The following is a 20414-nucleotide window of genomic DNA, read 5'->3' on the forward strand; positions in this document are numbered from 1 at the left end:
TTGCAAGCTGGGTTAAATTTGTATACTTCTGCATTTGGGTTGAAAGGTTGTAAGGAGGTTTCATTGTTGCCTAATCAATTGAATGTTGATGTTAAATGTGATCTTGATGAGGATAGCTTGAGGGGTATTGCATTGATGAAGTTGTTGTTTGTGTGGCATGCCATTGTAGTTATCATTGCTTGTCTTGGGTTGTTTGGATTGTTGTCATGTAAGGAGAATTTGAGATGCGGCGAGGGCAGTGGACCGTTGTTGGCGAAAATTGAGTCTCACAGTATGTCAATGCAGCAGCTTCCTGAATTTGAGCTGGAGTAGTGGTTCTATTCTTATATCTATCTGTATTGAGGGAAATTGAGTTGCTGTGGATAGGAGATCAGTGGAGTGTTTCTTCTCTGGAGGTAGATAACTCAAAAGTTTTGTGTAGCTTATAGTTTCTGTTTTGACAGAGAATACTATCATTAGGATATTTTTGTTTTTGTTAATGTATACTATAACAGTAATGTATTTAACATCAATAATGCTATAATTTTTTCATTAATCCTTCTGCTTATATGGTACAAATATTTTTTGTTATGTAGCTATCTATGCAAAATTCACTTGTCATCTAATCTTTCTGTGACGAATCTATAATTGAGGATACAGTGTATCTTCTTTCTTAATGAAGTTATATTTATGATGTTACGAAATGGGAGGCACCAATGCACTAATGCCAATTCTATCGGTAACTGGAATGCTTGGGGTTAGTTGTTTTATTAAATTTCGTAGAGAATTGTTCTAAAAATTCATGCTGTCTGCCGAGTTTCTGGAAACTATGCCTTGTGCTGGCTATGCTGTCCTGTGGAAATGTAAATGACAACTATATGCTTTTTTGAAGCTTAGCTATTACTCCCTCCTCCTGAAATCAGCTGCTGTGTTGATAGACGTGTTATCTGAATAAGTAATGTAATGACTAAATCTGCACGGAGGTAGTGTACAAGAATGCAGCACTGTTTGTGAGTTGTTACTGGTAGTATTGGATCATGGTACTGATAAGATGAGATGGAACAGGAGGAGGAAGACTGACAGGTCTGTGGTAATGAGTTTAGATGGGTCTGAGTATGATTTATTGTGATAGCTTGTTACTCAGATTGACTTGAAGTCTCTCAGCAAGAGTGTGGGCATGACCAGGAACAGGAGACGACATTCATGTAAAGCTTGGATTCTAGTGCTCTACTCTGCCACTCACATAAGGCATATGTCAAACAGGAGAAGGAGAGTCATAGTTTAATTGGTATGGAGTACTTTCATAACCTTGGAAGCTAATTGTTGATACTGAGAAAAGGTAACTAATTTTCATACTTCCGAGATGTGATGCTGATAGATTCCCATTATTTTTTCCGTCAATCATCTTCCCCAATAATATAGAGTAATCTATGCAGGGTACGAGTAATGATTAGTAGATTGTATTCAAGATGATACAATTTGGCATCATAGAAATGTGTGTTGTATTGAATTTGCAAGTAATTGCAGCATTTTTTGTTTAACTTTCTGTCTTTAGTACTATATTGTTGAATGGGATTGGTGTCTGTGAATCTAAAATTCGATCTTCAAGCAACTTTTGAATAGAGTGAAACAACCATCTCAATTTAATGTTGATTTTAACTTCTAATATTTGGATCTATAAAGATGTAAAGGAGGGACACAAACTGATGGTGCTTCTTTGATTTTTCTGCAGGGCATCATATTTCTGCTCTTTGTAGTTAGATAAGTATGCTACTCAATTCATCTAACTTTACATAAGCATCTGTGGCTACAGTTAAGAAGTATTATGGAAAGTGCCAGAAGCTGCTTGGTGTGCTTGCAGCTGTGGTAATCTGTAAGATTGCAGCTGCAGTAATCTGCCAGCCGCTGCCCATTACCAAGCTGCTAAGCTGCTAATTGGTCCTTGTGCACCCATAATTCACTGATGAATACTTGAATAGAATTACTCTAATTTTGTATATCTGTTTGCAGAGTGAAATTTGGGGGTACAAAACCATTGGGGCCCCCGGATCTTAATCTGATGATGGATTCTCTTGATCTTTCTGTTCAATTCACCGAATCCGTGAATTCTAATCCGGTATCTTATTCTCTTTACCTTTCTCTTGAAATCACCATATTGTTTTCTGAGTTTTCTGAATCTTGAAGAGTTGACAGGCTTTATCTTCCAGCCACATCCTGCATTTCCATGGTTGCATAAATTATTATTTTTTGTGAACTTGTGGTATCAACATTTTACTGCTATAAAACAAAATTATGGATTTGCCCTAGAATGTTGTAATTTTACTTTTTAGTACTATGTTCTTTTTTTGTTTGAACTCTATTAAGTGAGCAATGAGTGTCAAGATTGCAGACTATTTTATAGTATTAACTTGATTTTTACTTGAGGAATTATTTAACAACTCATCATAACATGAAAGTCTTAGAGTTTGACTCTATCCAAGACATACCTCGAACCTGTTGTTCATGATCATCTTCCTCTACCTCTGGTTTATACAAAATCTGCAACCAACAATGACAAAAGAAATGATCTACTTTTCAATTTAACTGCTTAAAAGGATAAACAATTTGCATTTAAATTGGACAAGGCGACAAATTAGTGAGATGCTGGAAGAAGTAGGATATAGAGCAATATTGTAGGGTTTCTACCTTGACCAAATCTTCCAACCTCTGCCTCATCTTTCTTTGTATGAATCCCTTGGTGCTCTGCAGCAATCCTTTCATTAAATCAAGATGTAAAATTGCTGTTTTCTAACCAGTGGGAGCTACAAAAGTAGTACCTTTATATAAAATTTAACATAGGTGTAGAAGTTCAGCAAATTCCACACAGTACTATCTAGTCTTTTGTCATCAACATGGCGCGAAAATATGTCTGCACACGAAAAGTTGGTCATCAACTTATTTCTAGTCCAGCTTGTTAGTTGGAGAAAGAGTGATAAGAGAGGCAGTATTACTTTCTGACTCGATAATGTTGTTACTAGAGACCCATATACATATTAGCAATTAGGAGATGTACCTGTTACTTTCCACTAGAGTACCTTGATTCTTGATATGTGGTTTTATTTTGCTATAATAACAAACTTTCATCCTATTATTAATTTTATTCCTAATCTGTCACTTCTTTTCATCAATTTAGACAGTTTTTGGAACATCAGTATAACTTAAGCCAATTAAAGTGAATTAGATTTAATATATAGACTTAGTATGAAATGAGTTGATACCAAAAGAGACAAATCCTCCATTGGTGCTCAAGTCTTCCATGAGTTCTCCTCTCAACTCTGGAGGAGGAATAGGTGACCACGTGCATGGAGGTGCTTTAGCAAATGCCTCAGAGCTTCCAATGTCCATGAGGTCCTGTTATAGAAATCATCATCATTTGGATGATCGACATGAAGTTAGGTTAAGGATATGATGTAAATTATGGTGGATGAGCCACAAACCTGGAAGAAGGACGTTGCTATAACCACATCTGAAGCTTCTTTGAATCTCATTGGGAATACAACAGTAATCTTCTGCGGCTGTCAAGCACATATATGTCACGCATCAAACACAAAGCCCTACAATGATCATGATGCTGTTAACTAGAGAGGGGCAAGGATGTATTTCTTGTAAGAGTAAATAGGAACATTTCATCTAGAATTGCTGTTATTACCTGTCTGATGACAAAGAGGGGCTCTCTTGGGTGATATATACACTTGATTGGTTTATACGTCCCTTCTGGAGCATCCTCTGAACTAAAATTTCGGAGCATTTCTTTCAGTTGAGAGCTCAATATTACAGATGCTACTGCAGCAATCTCCTTAATTATCTTCACTCCAGCTGTAAGAAATATAGGAGTGTTCTATGAATTAGATCAAATTGTAATTGTCAAGCTTGTTCTTGCAATCTTTTCATTGTGCTAAGGGAGAATGAATGGATAAAGTGATTTTAAATGCATCATGAGATCTTTTGTTGCTGTGTAGTTTAAAGGAATAAGGTGAATCGTTTTAAGCACTACTAAACTTTGCTGATTATAAATTTCACTTTGTATTTTCTGAGCTAATATGCAATGTTATTCTGTTTTCTGTTGTAGAAAATGTATCTGCAGACAGTTCGGGGTTGCAAACCTTTGCCTTGTGGAATATGAGCAGTATTCAGCTGTAATGTCAGTTGGTATCCATCTCTTGCCGGGTGAAGTATTTCCACCACATTAGGACTTATATCTTTCACCCTTTGTATAGTGTAAGGACACAGCCCTTGTGATAACAGTGTTCTGGGGGAGAGTATTGGAGTTGAAATCGACAAATAGATGTTTTGTGGATCTGAAGCAGTGGTCTGTAAAACAGTGAATGAGATATGTTAACGTACATCAAGTTCAACTTTACTCTTGATATAAACTCAACCAGGAAAACATCTGGCATTCTGAGAAGTGTTTCAGTGGGACTTATGAGATTATGTCCTAGGCCTTATTGTATCTTCCCTCTCATGTCTTCTGCTCAAAAAAATTTATTACGCATTTATACTCCATCCATCCACACATGTTTTTACTCTTAACTTTTCGCTTTCTTTATCATCCGACTAAAACCTTTATACTTCGTACTTCTTTAAGGGACGTAGGTCAGAGGGGGTAACGGATTTCTTGTTATAATTCAGAATTGTTGATCCATAGACGAAATTGTGTATCAGTTTGAAGTACAAGTCACAGGGATTTGAAGCTTACCTGAACATGGTATTCCACAGACCCAAATTCATATAAATGATGGTCAATTTCCACTGGCTTTTGATCTCTGTAATGTAAAATTATGATCAGCTGCATTTATTGGAATTAAATTAAATTATGATAATGACTTAACATATGGCCTAAGAGTAGGGATTTTAAACTTTTAGCCAAGTTTGAGCCTAAATTATCTGTGTTTTTCGATAGTTCAGTATTAGGAACTTGCTTGCAAATTAATTAAAATTGCAAGCATGTAGCTTACAATTGAGTGGAAAAATTAATGTAGCTAGATTAAGGAACCTTGTTCAAATAAGTTACACTACTTGATTTATCAAAAAAAGCAGCATCCGCTTAAATTATGTCTATATATATGATAAATACACTTTATTTATTTTCCTCCAATCTACAATATGCTACCATTCACTATTGGAGCACTTTGTATCTACAAAATACACTAACTTAAATATCTGATGTAGCAAGAATTGTAGCTTATCATTGTAATTAAAAACCGTAACTATGTTGCTGAATTGGGCAGGAACTTTCATCCCAACTCTCAGGTCTAAAACAAGTTTTTCGGCAAAAATTTGACCCTTTTAAAATTTGTACTTCCCATAATTTTATTTGATATTCATTATGATGTTACTACTATTGTGTAAACCACTTTATGTAGTGATGGACTGATGGTGCCAAGACATGCATAATAATTATCAAACTTGAGTATTTTGGAATACATCTTGCTTGTTTTGTGGTATATATTCTGCTATTGCTGGGCCAACTTTTATTATCTTCCTCTCCTTTCTTCCAATATCTAGTCTCATACTCGGATAGTACGCGAGCACATAGTTTGCTTGAAACTTCTTCCATCCCTTAAAGATTTTCCGTCTTCAAGAAATAGAGGAATACAAAATATCTGGTTTGCTTGTTTTATGCGTAATGCAGATTCTACCTATTGACAAAAAATCTCTTGGACTATCTTACTAGTTATTAGCTATTTAGCTACTACAGATGTTGTGAATATGGCTTTCTTTACGTGAGTAATCTTGTTTGCTTGTGCTTTAATTTAAGGACTTGGTACTAATTAAAGTATTTTGTGGTGGTCCAAATTATACTAACTAATAGGTTCGTTGCTTTCTTAAAGCATACATATCATATAGTAGTATATAAAAGCATTTAACAATAAGTTGTTACACTTTGCAACACAACATAATATTTTGACTAACCTACATAATTATTTGTAAGTCTTTGACATATTATGCACCATTAATACTTTTATTTTGTAGTCATTAAAGATAGAAATGATTCAATTGAACCATGCCAACACAAGTCCCCCTTGTAGGTCATGCCTTGGCCTCTTGCTTGGCATGACACAGATCACTGGAGAGCTTGCACCTAGCGGCCCCATAATAATCAATCTAAATGTATCAAAAACAAGTACTTAAGATGCTCCACACGACAAAATCACCGGGCCATGAGTCGTTTCACCTAGAGTCTAGAGTATACAGTACACGGACATGACTTGACCCACAACCATTTTTAAAAGACACGAAAGTGGCATATAAACTATAAAACATTCAAAAGACTTACCGGAATAGCTGAAGTAGGATTTGTTGTAATGCAGGGGATGAACGTTCAAAGCAACCATTCTTAAGCTTCTTACTTCTACCGCCATCCAACCCGAAACAACCCATCTTTAGTTAACTATCTTCCTTCCTTTCCCTTAAATAATAATCCTCATGTGTGTGGTTTTATGTTAATTGATGAAAATGAGGTAATAAAAGTTAGAAAATGTGACTGAATTGTGAGTGGTGAACCAACTGAAGTAGTAAGTGGTTTGGTTTGATGAGTGTCTTTTAAGTTATAATCATAGTAGTTAATCTTTGAAGCAAATTAATCTAAGCTAGCTAGTGTCACTGCATCGATCTTGTCTCAATCATTGACCCATTGAAAGTTAGTGTTAGTTGGATTTTTTAAAATAATGTATTAATAGTCCATAATATAACTTAAATCTATATAGATAAGATATCTAGGAGTAACTTGAGACCAACTATCAAAAAAAAAAAAAAAAAAAAAAAAAAAAAAAAAAAAAGCACTCTAGGGTTAGGATTAGGAGTATGTAGGTTGGACCGACTATCATATTGTATATACAGTTAGCGTGTGTGGGCCTATATGTGGGTCTAGCATAGCATTGATCTAACGTAATATAATACGAAAGTCATGTACTATGTACTCATATCATGTATTAACATTATTTTAAAATTTTGATAGGAGACATGAGTAAAATATATTGGTTCATGTATCATCCTAATCTAACACGATACGATTGTACATGAGCCGGCCCTATGTATTAAAGTTTGACACCTACTTGACATGGCACGAATTTTTCTTGGCTTGATACATGTACACAATACGCTGGCTTTACAAGTGGACTTGCACGGATTTGGGTCGTACACAACTCTAATCAAAGTACTCGTAATTGTTAACTACTGGGTTTCACGCTTAAATGATAGTGGTTGATAGAATATACAATAGATTTTTGCACTTTCTACAAATCTAGTAAAAGAAGATTCCAGTTCTCTACCACTTAGCCGACACTAACAGACTGAGGTCTCATCGTTGATTAAATGTAGTGTACTCTGTAATAATAATGATACTAGGTGCTGTACCAATTTTATGTTTGCCCCATCCTTGAGGGAAAAATGACATTTGGTACGGTATACACTCATTCGTTTGGACGGATTTTTTTAGGTAGGCGTTACTTAAAATTCGTCTGTCAATACAATAATTCAACCATTAAGGATATGTTCTCTTCAGATTATTTTCAGTTTAGTTTCTAATATCCTCCTCTCATAAAGTATTCACTTCAGTTCAGTTCAATTAATCAGCTTAGATCCTAAGTTTGACAAAAATGGATGACTTAAGTTTAATTGCAAGACTCAATACAAGCAACCTTGCTTTCTTACACTAGCCTTACCCATACGATACACCATATTTTATGTTCTCTTATGCTATCTGATTGTAATAATATTCATTTAAAACACCTACTTATTTTATTTATAAGTATAGTTTGTTAATTTCATGAAATGACACTATTTTTGGGTCCGGGCCTAAATACAACTTATAGCTAGTTTTTTTCTCACTAATCAAGTTTGATTTTAAAGATAACACACTTCAAGAGCAAATTAAAAAAAAATGTATTTTTCACTAAGGACTAGATATAAACAAAATAATTTTGAGGATAACACCTCAAAATTTACCAAGTAAACCAAGTTTACCAAGTCAATTGTTGAATATTTCATCCCTTTTTTTTTACATAATTGAATATTTCTTTTATTAATTGTTTTGCATAGCAAGAATAAAATGTCTAACTTTTTTTTTTTTTTTCTTTTGGTGCTTATTGATTCACAGTCTAAATCAATAAATAAAGATATATAAATATCGAATAATAGGGCTACCTTTGAGCCAAATTTGATTTTTATACAGTTAACCTGATTCAATTTATAACTTATACGATGATATTGAATATTCTAAATATAAACCGATTCGAAACACATTCAAAGCAAATCAGACCAAATATGACTTAAACCAAACCCGACTTAAACAAATAATTTACCATTGTTACCCATATTATTTAAAAATCTTGATTTGTGACACAAAAAAACAAAGAGTGGGGGCAAAATCTGTTGGCGGTAAATAGTTGAACAACAAATGCAACAACAACAACCGTTGAATCGTTATACCAAAGCTAGATCTAGAGGTCAAGTCATCGTTATCAACATTATGATTCAAGAAAACCAAACTAAAATCATTGTGTATTTTTACAATTACAATACAATTTCCAACCAATTTCTTCTTTTTCTTCCAAATTCCCTAATTCTTAAACTATATCTTTCTTTCTCTCTCCTATCAATCTCTTTCTAAAATTAATTGCACTCTTTCTCTCTCCTTCTCTCAAAGCTTTTAGTGTGAGGGTGTTTTTAGATCCTCAACTTCTGCCCCAATTCTTTGTGTCCTTTTCTTGAAAGGTCGTTTTTTATTTATTGAATTTATTTTTTATGCATATTTTTGTACCTAACCAAATAGCTTGCCAAATTTAAGGTAATGTTGAACTGGGTTTTTGTTTTTCTACATTGATGTCCTCTTGTAATCATCTGGGTACTAGAAATTCTTCATTTTTGCTGTAAATTTCGACATTTTTGGGGGTAAAATTGAGGGGTTTTGGTGAATTTGATCTGGGTTTTTTTGGGGGATTTTAGTTTGTTCATGGCGATATTTTGGTTTATGATTATGGTATCTAATCAAATGGGTACATGAAATTTCTTCCATTTATGTAAGAATTTGAAAAATTTTGAGGGTTTGATTGGATTGGTAAAGTGGGGGTTTTTGAAAATTTGAGCTTAGGTTGTTAATTTGTTGGGTTTTCAATGGATTTAAATGGTGAAGAGTCAAAAACTAAGCCACTTATTAGTAGCTTGAAGCCTGAAAAGGAAGCTACAGAGGGTGTGGAAGAGGAGGATGATGAATCAAAGAGATTGCTATCGCCTCGAAACGGCGAAATTTCAAATGGTGAGTCAAAGATAAAGAAAGTTCAGTGGAATGATACTAATGGTGGTAATAAACTTGCTGAAATAGTGGAATTTCAACCTAGGTATTGAGGCATTTCTAATCACTTTTTATCTATTTATGCAATCTTATGGTTTACCTTATGTTGTTGTTGGATAATGTAAATGATGTGATAAGCTTTTAGAATTGTTGTTAGATAATGTAAATGATGTGATAAGCTTATAGAATTGGGATTTCGATTTTCGGCCTAGTTAGTTCATTGATATCTCTATATGTATATGTTTGTGACTATGATTACGACTGATGTAGTTATGCATTGATGATCACTCTATTATGCCATTCAGTTTCTGTGATCTTATGTTATACATTTTTTTGGTGTACAAGTGTGTTTTTGGTTTGCAAGCTTTGAATTTCGCCTTAATACAGAGCTTTTGGTCTTGAAATGGAGGGTAGGTATTGTTAATGCCATTTTTTTAAATAATAAAACAGAGAAGATGAAAGATCATGGGTATTAGCCTTGTGTTGAGATTGTTGTTACTACTTGGCTTCTAGAAGAGATTTAGTTGGGATTTGTGTTTAGTCCATTTAGACAATCATACCTAGGCTTACCTGCTGCAGGTTTGGTTTTTCAAAAGTTTAGTGTTTGTTGAAGAAGATTAGGTTAAATTCATACCCTAGGAGTTACAGACATAAATATTACTTGTCAGACAGACCTCTAGCAAAGATTGCTGTAGCATTGTAGCAAGCTTCATTTAGTGGATAATGGATTGGTTTTGGTTTGATTTTTGTAAAATTGAAGTGGATACTTTGGATGATAAAGTTGGAATTTTTATTTGGCGAGGGATCTTGCTAGCTCATTCTTCAATTGCATTTAAGGAGGAACTAACTTGCATTTAAGCTGTATGCTAATATTTAAAGTTAGGAATCTGTAAATCTTGTGCATATCAAAAATTAACTTTTGGTTGAAGAAAGTGAATATGAATATAAGCTTGCTAGGTTAAAATTTGATGTGTGAAATAATTGTTTGATGTGTGATTATTGCGAATATAAGTTTTTAGATAAATGTCTGGACTTAGAGCTACAATGCCTTCAAGCAAGGAAAAGGATAAGTGTTAGCTTTAAGTTTCACAGCCTGCTTCATATCACTCAAAAGAGGTAATACAAGCCTATGAATCCAAAGATTTGGTTACTTACATATAAGATAGCTAATATCAATCAAATGGTAACTCTTTGTCTCTTAGCTAATAATAGGAAAAAGAAATATACTGCTGATTTTAACCAAGCATTACGGAAGCCCTTACAAGTTACAAATCATTGGATACTGGAAGTTTGTTGAAAAATTATGACTGTTATTTCATTGCATAATTGATCTTTTTGGACTGGCTCTACACTCTAATTCCCTTGACTTGATTTATATCAAAAGAGGGACATAGCTTGACATGCGATAATTTCATCTAAATTTGGTAGTAAAGCAAAATGCAATATATGCAAGCATGTGTATGAAGGTAGGGTTGCTGAACTGGGTGTTTGTCTGGTAGTGTCCAATCAAGAAAATCTGATTTGACATCAACAGCTCATCAATAACTTCTAGAAAATTTGATAGCCACTATTTGCATTGTTTGTTTCTTGGCCTGGTGCTTATCTGTTTGTTTCTGCTCATGATCAAGAGCATCGAATATTCTATGATGCATAAAATGATATCTGCTAGTTTCTTCTGTGACAATTTTGCTACCTAAAGTTTCTATAAAAGCGTTGCTTGAGGATTTCTGTTTTACAGAAGTCCTGTTGGAAGTTATCTGATTTATTTCTTAGTCTTTATGGAAATTTATGTCAAAGTATTGTATGGTAATATAACACGTTTAATCGCTTTTGAATGGCAGATCAAATATTTTGAAGATTCTTCCATTTCCAATCTTTTTACCTGGCATTATGTAAACTTTTCAAAATTCATCAAAATCTAACTTTTGCATATTTTGGTACTATATATTGGCAAATGACCAAATGTTATGTATTTGCTACTTAATAAGAGATATCGCTAGTAAATGTTTAACTGTCTGGACTCTATTGAAATGAGGGGCATATAAGATTATAAGCTGTATACATTCAAATGTTTGCACCATCTAGAATATAGTTTTTTATAGGACTTTATATACATTAATAGTTGGGGGGAGCAGATTGGGAACAAGGCAGGCTGTGGCTACTGGAAAGCGACATCTTTAATCTGCCAACTAATGAAAAATCATCCTCATAATTTCAGTAGATTTGCAATTACCACTTTAGACCATTAATGCAGATGCAAGGTTTTTTTTTTTTTTTAATAAGAATTATATTGCAAGTGCAAGTTTTATTAATGTGGGTTTGATGCTGAAAAATTGTGATCACGCCTATCTTAATCTTAGATCAACTACTGAGTATTAATCCAGCTTTTGGCTGCTGATCTAAGAGAGAACTGTTCTTGGTTATTCATTAATATAGCAACTCCCTTCCTCTGCTTCTTTTTGAGTGGCCCATTTCCTCGTAATCACTTTATTAAGGCTTAGGCAGAGAAGTAAAGGGACATCCTAGAACGGTATACAGGGCAATTTTCAGTAGATGTAGGGAGTAGCTGCTTGGCTATTTTATTAATTGTGATTGATTGGACCGACTCATGTTTAATGAAGAGATTCTCTAAGTTGTGGGTGATTTAAGTGTACTATTATTGCCCTGAATGATTTGCTTTTCTTCAAGACTCAATTTTGCTAATATATGATATATATATAAATACACACACACAATTTAAGATTCTGTAGGATTTCTTTTGTTTGAAATATTGTTATTATTTGATGCTTCCTGGTGTTAAAGTGAATTGGAATGTGTATATTGTACATGTCCTATATTTAAATGTATATTGATATTATTGGAGGATTTTTTTTTTCTGCTGCAGTGATGTAAGCGACAGTGATGACGATGAGGATTCGGATACTTGTTTCTGTACAATAATGTAGATCTTACTTCAATACCAACACCAGTTTGTAGATTCTTATACTTAGTAGATGTTATTCTTACACCCACCATGGGCACCAATCTGCAATATTCTGCTGGAATATTTCACTGAGTTTGTCACTTCCTAAGTCTGATTTTTGAATCATGAAATACAACTTTACTTGACTGCACTTCATCTTGAATCTTGATTTCAAGATCACTGAGTTTGGGAAGCATTCTTTTGCCCATGGAAATTTTTGCTCATAGGCATCAGCTTGCACTTGCGACAGTTGTCTAGTTTTACAGAGCTTAATTAACCTAACGGGTATTGAAGACTGATGGAGAATGTAAAAATCCACGACGACACTTGCAGCATGTCCTCCTAAAAGTGAGGTAGATGCAAAAAGATGAGCTCTTGTAAGTTTCAGTGTGTTTATTTTCCCTTTTTTTTTTGTCAGTAAGAATACTTTGTACTTCTGTTACTCTGAAACAAATTCCAGTATATAAATCTTTGTTCTGGTTGTAGAATGACACTTAACAACTTAATGGATCTCAAAGTTTTCTCTCTGGTTTTTTCTTGTGATTTGCTCGGGATTTTATTTCCCGTTCCAGATTTTGCTATTACGTTTGCCAACATTTCCTCTGTAACATCTCTGTCTATATAGTATAATTATTCTGGACTAGATTGTAAACATATCATTCGAGATGATTTTTGTAGTTATGTAGCATATGAGACTCGGTGCCCTTCTCTTGTTGGCTTGTTACAGTGTGCAGAGATGTTTTTATAGCCGAGAGCATGCCTATATGGATTATGTAATCCTTAATTCAGATACTCTGATTCTTGTTAGCATTGGTTAGCTGTTCTGGTCTCATGGATGAGAGTGACGGGAATGATGTTGCCCATCATCTAACTACGTAGTGCTGTTTTCGTGTTTTATCCTAGTATCGGTAAAGCTTAGAATAATTTTACACCCAAAATATTATTCTTTCAGGCCAAAAATAATCTGTTGATTACAGGAGGGGAATACTGGCTGTATGTGGATCAGTAAAACTTGGCCATACACAAACACACAAACAAATAATCATTTTGAAAAATAGGAAAATAGAATCATGCACACACTCACACTCAAAATTAGCACTTCCTTGTTTTGACTGTCTTCCACTGAGAAAGGTTCTCTATAGGGTTCAGCACTGGTACTATGTAGTGGCTCCTTAGTCGAGCGTTTGTTGCAGAACTGATAAGAGGCACAGAAGAGCAATCGTGAAGTTCCTCTGTTACTTTCTCATGGTATGTGCTCTGAGGATCAATCGTGCAACCATCATCATCTTCATAATCATTATCAATGTCATCATCATCATCACTTAGCTGACCATAATCATCATCATCCTCAACCTCGTCATATTCATCTTCACCGTCATAACAACAGTTGTATCTGTAGTTTGAAGGGTACAACGGCAGCTTTGATTCAGTTGAGATAGTTTTACTGAGAGGTGCATAGATTAGACAAGCTTCTACTGCTGCTGCTGCTGCTGCTGCTTGATCACTTTCTTCGTCGCCTCTTTCTTCCCAATTGTTGTCATCATGTTCATCCTCTTGTGAGCTCAGCGGCTCATAAGTTACCACCTCCAAATTAAACCTCACTTTCTTTCTGATCCTTGTCTTCGTTTCATCTTTCGGCTTCTCCCTACATTATAACAAATCATTACTCCGCAAAAATTCACCTGGCATTTCTTACAGTTGTTGAAGAAAAGAACGTGAATAACCTTGTGCTGCCGAGGATCTGTGGTGCATCCAGCTCTTCAGAATTATCCAACTGCAATGGTTCATATCCTCGAATTCTCTGTCAAACAAATGGAAAACAGAACACATACATATCTGAGTTTCAAACAGTTAAAAATTTTAGGAAAAATGAAAGAAAAGAAGTTGAGATAAGATGTTTAACTCTTCTGGTTTTGAAACCAAATTTAGAGGCTGACTTAGGCCGTTTTCTCTTATTTGTACCACCAAAACATGCAAATAAGGTCCACCCCATTACCCTTGTCTGCTTATCTCGAGCTCGCTTGCTTGATTGTGCTCGAACCCTCCCCTGCTCTGTAATGGAAAGAGAGAGCTATGTCTTGTGATAGTTGTGAAAGTGATCAAATGGGTGACAGTAGTGGTAGAAGAAGTGAAGAATAAGGGGTTGGTTGGTTAGGAGTAAAAGTAACACGGAAAAGTGATGTTATAGAAAGGAAAATTGGCTCCAATACAATTTGTTTTTTGAAAATGGGAACGTTGGGATTTCTGGATTATAAATCATTGTAACAAGAATTAGTTCACTTTTATTACTATTCACTTTCTTCTTTCTTTGAGACAGACAAATTAGACAGCTCTTTTCTTTTTTTTCTTTCTTTTTTTTTTTTATTTTTTTCCTTTCCTTTTCCTGCCCCTTCTAAATCTTTCTCTATTTTTTTTGTTTTATTCAAATGTCAAGATTGTAAGACACTTCGTATGAAACTCCTAATACGTTGAGCATATGGATCAACCAAATTGGTGTGGGAAGCAAGCATACTTACCAATTATTCCGTATTTAGCTTTACGGAGCAGAATAAATATATGCGGTGTGCCTTTTTGGGAGAGTGGGGGAAGGTAAAGGAATCCCACCCCCAAATTTTCACTAGCGGAGATTGAACCTCCAACCTCATGGTTGGAAGGTGCTCTCCTTTGCCTAGACCAAGCTAAAATTAGCTAAGCTTGGTGTACGATGTGCTTTTCAAAGCTTTGTACAAGCATGGCAGTAAGACAAAATAAAATTAAATGAAATAATCTTATCTACTACCTCCGGTCCAAGTTAGTTGCAACTTTGGGGTATTATTTGTGAGATATAAAATATTTCAAAGTTGCAACAAACTTGGACCGGAGGTAGTATTTATTTTTAGTCATACTATTGATTGTATTTATTCGGTTTAACTCTTGACCTTTCGCAAGCTTCACTTTTGCTACTAAAATGCACAGACGCCGTATCACTCAATTGGCAATAGAGTCTTGGCATACATCTCGGTGACGAGAATACGAGGTTTTCTTTGTGAAGGAAGAAAATAAAGGCATCTGACCGTTCCTTCAATTCAATTGAAAAGAAACGAAATCACGAATCATTGAAAAGGCAAGAAAGAAAACACGAGTTGAATTCGGCCAATCCATGGCTACGAAACAAAATGAAATAAACCATATAATGAACGGATATGAGTATATGAGACTAAACAATCTTTCTCATTTCACACTTGCGGAGTACCTACACAGATGTAACCTGTAAGCACCTGAGAAGCTAGTACTGTGATTGTGGCATGCAAAGAGTGCCCCTAAGAAACCAAATAACTACCCAAATACTAAACAAAAAAGCTTGATATAATGAGGCACAATGCTCTCAAAGAACAATCAGCTAATATAAGTTTGACGGGAGAAAAAAAGTGAAAACATGATCTCGGTAATATGTGATGCAGGTACTATGGATGACTGTAATATGCTGCATACGCTTCCTAGCAGGGAAACTCTAGTACAAACTCTAATTTAGCTTAATTCTGTGTTCCTTTCTACCAAAAAAAATGTGATGCAAAAATTACAAGACAACCCCCACTAGAAATTATATTAGCAGCAACTATCTTCGGATGCCTTAAAAAATAGATTATGACTGAGTTGAGAAACATACGCCCACTTAAAGAGTGGGGTAGACAGGAAGAATAAACAGCCATCATAAAGGATATTAAAGTGAAATCGTCGTAGATCCTTACTAATGACGGATAGGGACAATGTGACAATAAATTCCTAAAGTTCGAAGTATAACAGCCATCCACAAGAAACTTAAAAAATAAAACAAGCTCTAATGGAACTAATCCGTACTAACTCACTACTTCAAAAGTTCAAAGAGAGAGAGACTACTTCAGAAGGGCAAAGGCCCACTAGCATCTATATGTGACAAACTATACAGAAAATTCCTCAAAATTATTCTATAACTTAGCTTTCGTCGTCAAAATTTCCTACTAGGATAGACAAATTCCTCCACCAAATGTAAGGAAGGAAGAAAATATCCTAAATTAAACTCAACATACCAGATGGAGATCAGCTTAAAATTCCCACCAGCCCACCACACGTTGACACTTGACAGAAGATTGGAACAGAGGAGACCTTGCTTGGGTTGATCAGTCCCATGAATCCATTACGCCATCAGAATATTCTCACCATAAAACCGATTGCATGTTTAAGATTCCACCGCATACTTGCATTTAGCTGTGTGAAGCCCACCCATTTCAGAGCTTGAGCACCTCTCCTGTACAACAAGGGCAAATACAGGGAGAAATTGATTATTGCCAGGAGTTAAAGCTTCAACTACCAGTCTACCACTACGTTATCTCTATCCATTACGAACTGATCAACCCAACTTTGTCTACAGCTCCAATCTCTACCAGTACGAGAAGCTTCACTAAATCTCTGTTCCTACTTCATAGGACAAACACAAGGTAACTACAGAAGATTTAAGTTCATTAAACACATGCACTCATGATTTCCTGCTCACCTGATTCATCAAGGCTACTACAAGGAACAAGCAAATCAATACAGTGCTAAAAATATACCAACCAAATAAACGGATTCAATATAAGCTTATACAGCTTAATCACTAGTGCAGTAAAAGTCTAATAGAGCAGCAGTAACAGCAAATAAACATCAAAGAGCACACCAGATACCAAACTAAACTCAAACAAAAACAATAGTAAAAAGAAGCAACTAGTACTCCAAAAAACAAAATTATTATTAAACGCTAGCAAGATAACTACTGCAAACTACTGGGAATAAAGCAAGCCAACCAGTCCAACAGTATGCTTGAGATTGAAATAGGCTATTCCCCAGCAACTCCAAAGGCAAACTTCTATGGTCCATGATGAATCAGTTGGAGCAGAGCTATGACTACTGCGCTTGTCTAGCCCCACCATATCCACCACCATATCCCATCTGAGGTCCATTTGCCTGAGCTCCATAACCTCCAGCCCCATATCCTCCATGACCATTGGCATCACCATAGCCCCCTTGCATCTCTCCGCCGCCACCAGCAGCATTGCTACCAGGGGCACCTCCGGCACGATTACCTACGCTACCATATCCATCGCTTCCACCATAATTACCATATCCATAGCCTTGGCTTCCATACCCAGAGGCTCCACTTGGAGATTGACCAGTTGGTCCACCACTTCCAGCACCAGCGGCCCAAGGACCTGCACTTCCATAGCCAGCTGCACCATAACCAGAGGCTGCCTGTGCAGCATTCCATGAACTTCTTTGTGCATTGGCATTGGGGTTTCCATAAGCTGCAGCACTGGCAGGTCCACCATAGCCAGGGTTTGCACCTCCGTATCCGGCATACCCACCATAGCCCATGCCAGTATTGGCAGGACCATATCCATAACCAGCTGCACCATAACCAGAAGAACCATAACCTGGAAACGCACCTCCAGCACTCTGAGATTGCATAAAACTATTAGAATCCATTCTGCCACCATATGCATTTTGGCCACCACTAGAATTATAACCTCCACCGCCTCCGCGACCACCCATACCAGGGTTAGCATCCTTGGGTAGAGCACGCTTCACCTCAACTTGCTTACCATTTAAGTCATGGAAGGTATTCTGCAAAACTCTATCTACAGCATCCTCATTGTCAAAAGAAATGAATCCAAAACCTCGGGGTCTCTCTGTATTCTGGTCATACATTATAACTACATCAGTTACTTGGCCGTAGTTCTCAAAATACTGTCGAAAACCATCGTCAGTCAAAGTAGGAGGCAACCCCCCAACAAAAATCTTCTTGGTTCGGAAGTTTCCTCCACCACCTCCGCTTCTACCACCATTGTTGTTTCCGGTTCTTCCAGAGCTCTGTTGCTCTTCTCTCGACATAGCTCGCTTCGCCTCAACCTGGATTACAGAAAAGCATTCCCAAAAAAAACAACTTAAGATAGCATTCATCACATGCATTCATACATTATTGTTACACAATCCCATCAATACTACAACAAATTGACACTAGCAATATAAATATAAGCAAAACCCAATACATTAGACCAATACATCCAATCGAAAAAACAAATCTGGATAAAACCCTAGGAAAATAAATCATGAATAAAACAGCACAAAACATCATTCAGTACCAAAAATCATACAAAACCCATATCAAACAAGAAAAAATCAACACAAATACAACAGTAATCCCAAATGAAACATCTGAATCCAATTAATCTTAAAACCCTAAAAATCAAAAATGAATACAATACACAAGGAATTACACAAATTCAAGAAAACCCCATAAAAATAAATCAAAAGAAAGAAGAACTTACAGGTCTACCATCAATGGTATGTTTATCCTGAAGAACACGATCGAGAACAGAAGGATCTGAAAAGAGAACAAACCCAAAACCTCTAGGTCTACCAGTAGCTTTATCTCTCATAATATTAACCTGGTAAACATCACCATATTGTCCAAAATAATCTTTGAGCTTTTCTTCAGTGGTTTCCCATGAAATCCCACCAACAAACAACTTCCCTTGATCTGAATCCATTGATTAAAATGAATACCCTTTAGAGATTTGCACCCCACTAATCTCTTTTCCTGGAAATAAATTGGTGGGGTTTTTGTGGAAAAGGGGGATTAGGGATTTAGGAGAGAGAAAGTGGGGTGGAGAGAGATAAGGGTTTGGGGCGAACTGGTGAAGGGTTTGGAGGAAGAGAGAGAAAGTGAGTGGTGAAGGAAATGGCTGATTTTGGGTGGTTTTTCAGAGTACGTGGGAAAGTTGATGGGTGAGATTTTTTCTATTGACGGTCACGATTCTATGCTTCTTTTTATTTAGGTTATTTTGATTTTCATGGGGAAGGAAAGAGGGATCGAGGGAGGGTGCATGTGTGCAATGTTTTCGTAGACGATTAGGGTTGTGCACAAGTTTTAAACTGGACTTGAATTGATGTGAATTATGTGATGGTTAGTTGTGATAATTAGGTGTGTAGTAGACGACTAGGGTTGTTTGAACTGGCGTTGACATGATGGTTATCTATGGATTATGATTAGGCGCATAATGGATGATTGAGGTTGTGCGCATGTTTAAAATCGGATTGGAATCGATCATGATGGTTGAGTATGGATTATTTAACACTTGAATCAACCAAGATGGTTAACTGTGGATTAAGTAGCATAATCAACTATATATGATGGTTAATTGTGATTTATGGTGTGTATATTAAGTGTGTAATAGACGATTAGGATTGTGCGCAAGTTTAAAATTGGACAAAAATCGACCATGATGATTGATTATGATTTGAACCGGAAAAATTATCAATTCATAATGGTTTAGTGTGGAGGAATTTATATGAATGTTTGTTAGTGGATTAAGGGTTATGCAATGTATAGAGGGGGAAAAAAGGATTGGTGAATACCTATCTACGAACCTTTGCCAACGAGTGAGAGTAGTCAGTTATGTCGTGGAGTAGGTTGCCCTTATACGCTTTTTGAATGTGTCGGAGATTGTAGCTCATGGTGTGACTCTTCCTGCTACAATCAACTAACAGAGTGTTTTTGTCGAAATCATTCCAGCGTTCTAACTCAGTATTTGTTTAGCCAAGCTTCTAGTATACCGCTTGTATTTTTTTATAAGCAGTTTCTAGAAAAATCAGGAAGTGTTTGGTTGCTTATGGAACATTTATTCCACCTTACTTAAAATAACTTATTACTTATTTCAAACTAGATATTTAAAAACAAGACGACTTATCAAAAACATTTTATTCTTAACACTTATGGAATATTTAGACATAGCGAGCTATAGAAACACTTTTGAAAAGCATAAATAGATTTGTGTTGTTTGGCCTACTAAATTTATTACAATATGAACTAAATGTATTGAAATAATTATTTGATTAGTATAGTAGCTTATCAAAAACATTTTATTCTTAACACTTCTTCAATCACCTAGCATTATTTGTTTTCATAAATATACAGACCAATTGACCAGATATATAAAGTATTATATTTGGACTAGGGTCATTCTCCTAAGCGTTGATCTGTATAGCTGTATTACAGGCTAAATTATACTCCGTAAGAAGTGTTATCTAAGAGCCGAGTCTCCATAATATAACAGATATCAAAGATGAATTAAGTTTAATAAAAATAAG

General features: G+C 35.6%; 3 protein-coding genes and 1 long non-coding RNA gene across 4 annotated transcripts; 1 reads left to right on the forward strand and 3 right to left on the reverse strand.

Moving 5' to 3' along the window:
• Positions 1-1315: 1315 nt before the first annotated feature.
• On the reverse strand, positions 1316-6530 carry LOC145607834 (actin-related protein 2/3 complex subunit 2B-like). The gene is made up of 10 exons (XM_081663429.1): positions 6296-6530; positions 4715-4781; positions 4122-4329; positions 3668-3834; positions 3456-3533; positions 3237-3369; positions 2796-2887; positions 2665-2721; positions 2466-2517; positions 1316-2193 (listed from the first exon to the last, which is right to left on the reverse strand). Exons 1-10 carry the CDS (start codon positions 6397-6399, stop codon positions 1961-1963), a joined length of 1191 nt encoding a protein of 396 aa, XP_081519555.1. The 5' UTR covers positions 6400-6530; the 3' UTR covers positions 1316-1960.
• Positions 6531-8464: 1934 nt separating this feature from the next.
• Positions 8465-12799, forward strand: LOC145609024 (uncharacterized). Its single transcript, XR_014105971.1, has 2 exons — positions 8465-9356; positions 12195-12799. It is a non-coding gene; the product is annotated as an uncharacterized LOC145609024 (long non-coding RNA).
• A 434-nt stretch (positions 12800-13233) lies between these two features.
• Positions 13234-16684, reverse strand: LOC145609693 (uncharacterized). Its single transcript, XM_081665150.1, has 4 exons — positions 16319-16684; positions 14176-14324; positions 13997-14073; positions 13234-13917 (listed from the first exon to the last, which is right to left on the reverse strand). The coding sequence occupies exons 2-4, from the start codon at positions 14263-14265 to the stop codon at positions 13365-13367; spliced, it is 720 nt and encodes a 239-aa protein (XP_081521276.1). The 5' UTR covers positions 14266-14324; positions 16319-16684; the 3' UTR covers positions 13234-13364.
• Positions 16685-16837: 153 nt separating this feature from the next.
• Positions 16838-19107, reverse strand: LOC145609692 (heterogeneous nuclear ribonucleoprotein 1-like). The gene is made up of 2 exons (XM_081665149.1): positions 18593-19107; positions 16838-18173 (listed from the first exon to the last, which is right to left on the reverse strand). The coding sequence occupies exons 1-2, from the start codon at positions 18812-18814 to the stop codon at positions 17172-17174; spliced, it is 1224 nt and encodes a 407-aa protein (XP_081521275.1). The 5' UTR covers positions 18815-19107; the 3' UTR covers positions 16838-17171.
• Positions 19108-20414: the final 1307 nt, after the last annotated feature.

Source organism: Chenopodium album, chromosome 23 (genome assembly GCF_948465745.1).
Source record: "Chenopodium album chromosome 23, dcCheAlbu1.1, whole genome shotgun sequence".
Classification (NCBI taxonomy): domain Eukaryota; kingdom Viridiplantae; phylum Streptophyta; class Magnoliopsida; order Caryophyllales; family Amaranthaceae; genus Chenopodium; species Chenopodium album.

Bases quoted from the DNA above. Each gene is read 5' to 3' on its own strand.
- LOC145607834 (XM_081663429.1), bottom strand. From the start codon at position 6,399: ATGGGTTGTTTCGGGTTGGATGGCGGTAGAAGTAAGAAGCTTAAGAAT. The intron at 3,835-4,121 runs GTTTGCAACCCC...TATTTCTTACAG, and splicing joins TCATATTCCACAAGGCAAAG to CTGGAGTGAAGATAATTAAG. The intron at 2,722-2,795 runs GTACTACTTTTG...GGATTGCTGCAG, and splicing joins ATGTTAAATTTTATATAAAG to AGCACCAAGGGATTCATACA.
- LOC145609693 (XM_081665150.1), bottom strand. From the start codon at position 14,265: ATGGGGTGGACCTTATTTGCATGTTTTGGTGGTACAAATAAGAGAAAA. The intron at 14,074-14,175 runs GTTAAACATCTT...TTTGTTTGACAG, and splicing joins TTGGTTTCAAAACCAGAAGA to AGAATTCGAGGATATGAACC. The intron at 13,918-13,996 runs GTTATTCACGTT...GTTATAATGTAG, and splicing joins CAGATCCTCGGCAGCACAAG to GGAGAAGCCGAAAGATGAAA.
- LOC145609692 (XM_081665149.1), bottom strand. From the start codon at position 18,814: ATGGATTCAGATCAAGGGAAGTTGTTTGTTGGTGGGATTTCATGGGAA. The intron at 18,174-18,592 runs GTAAGTTCTTCT...TCTGTAATCCAG, and splicing joins ATACCATTGATGGTAGACCT to GTTGAGGCGAAGCGAGCTAT.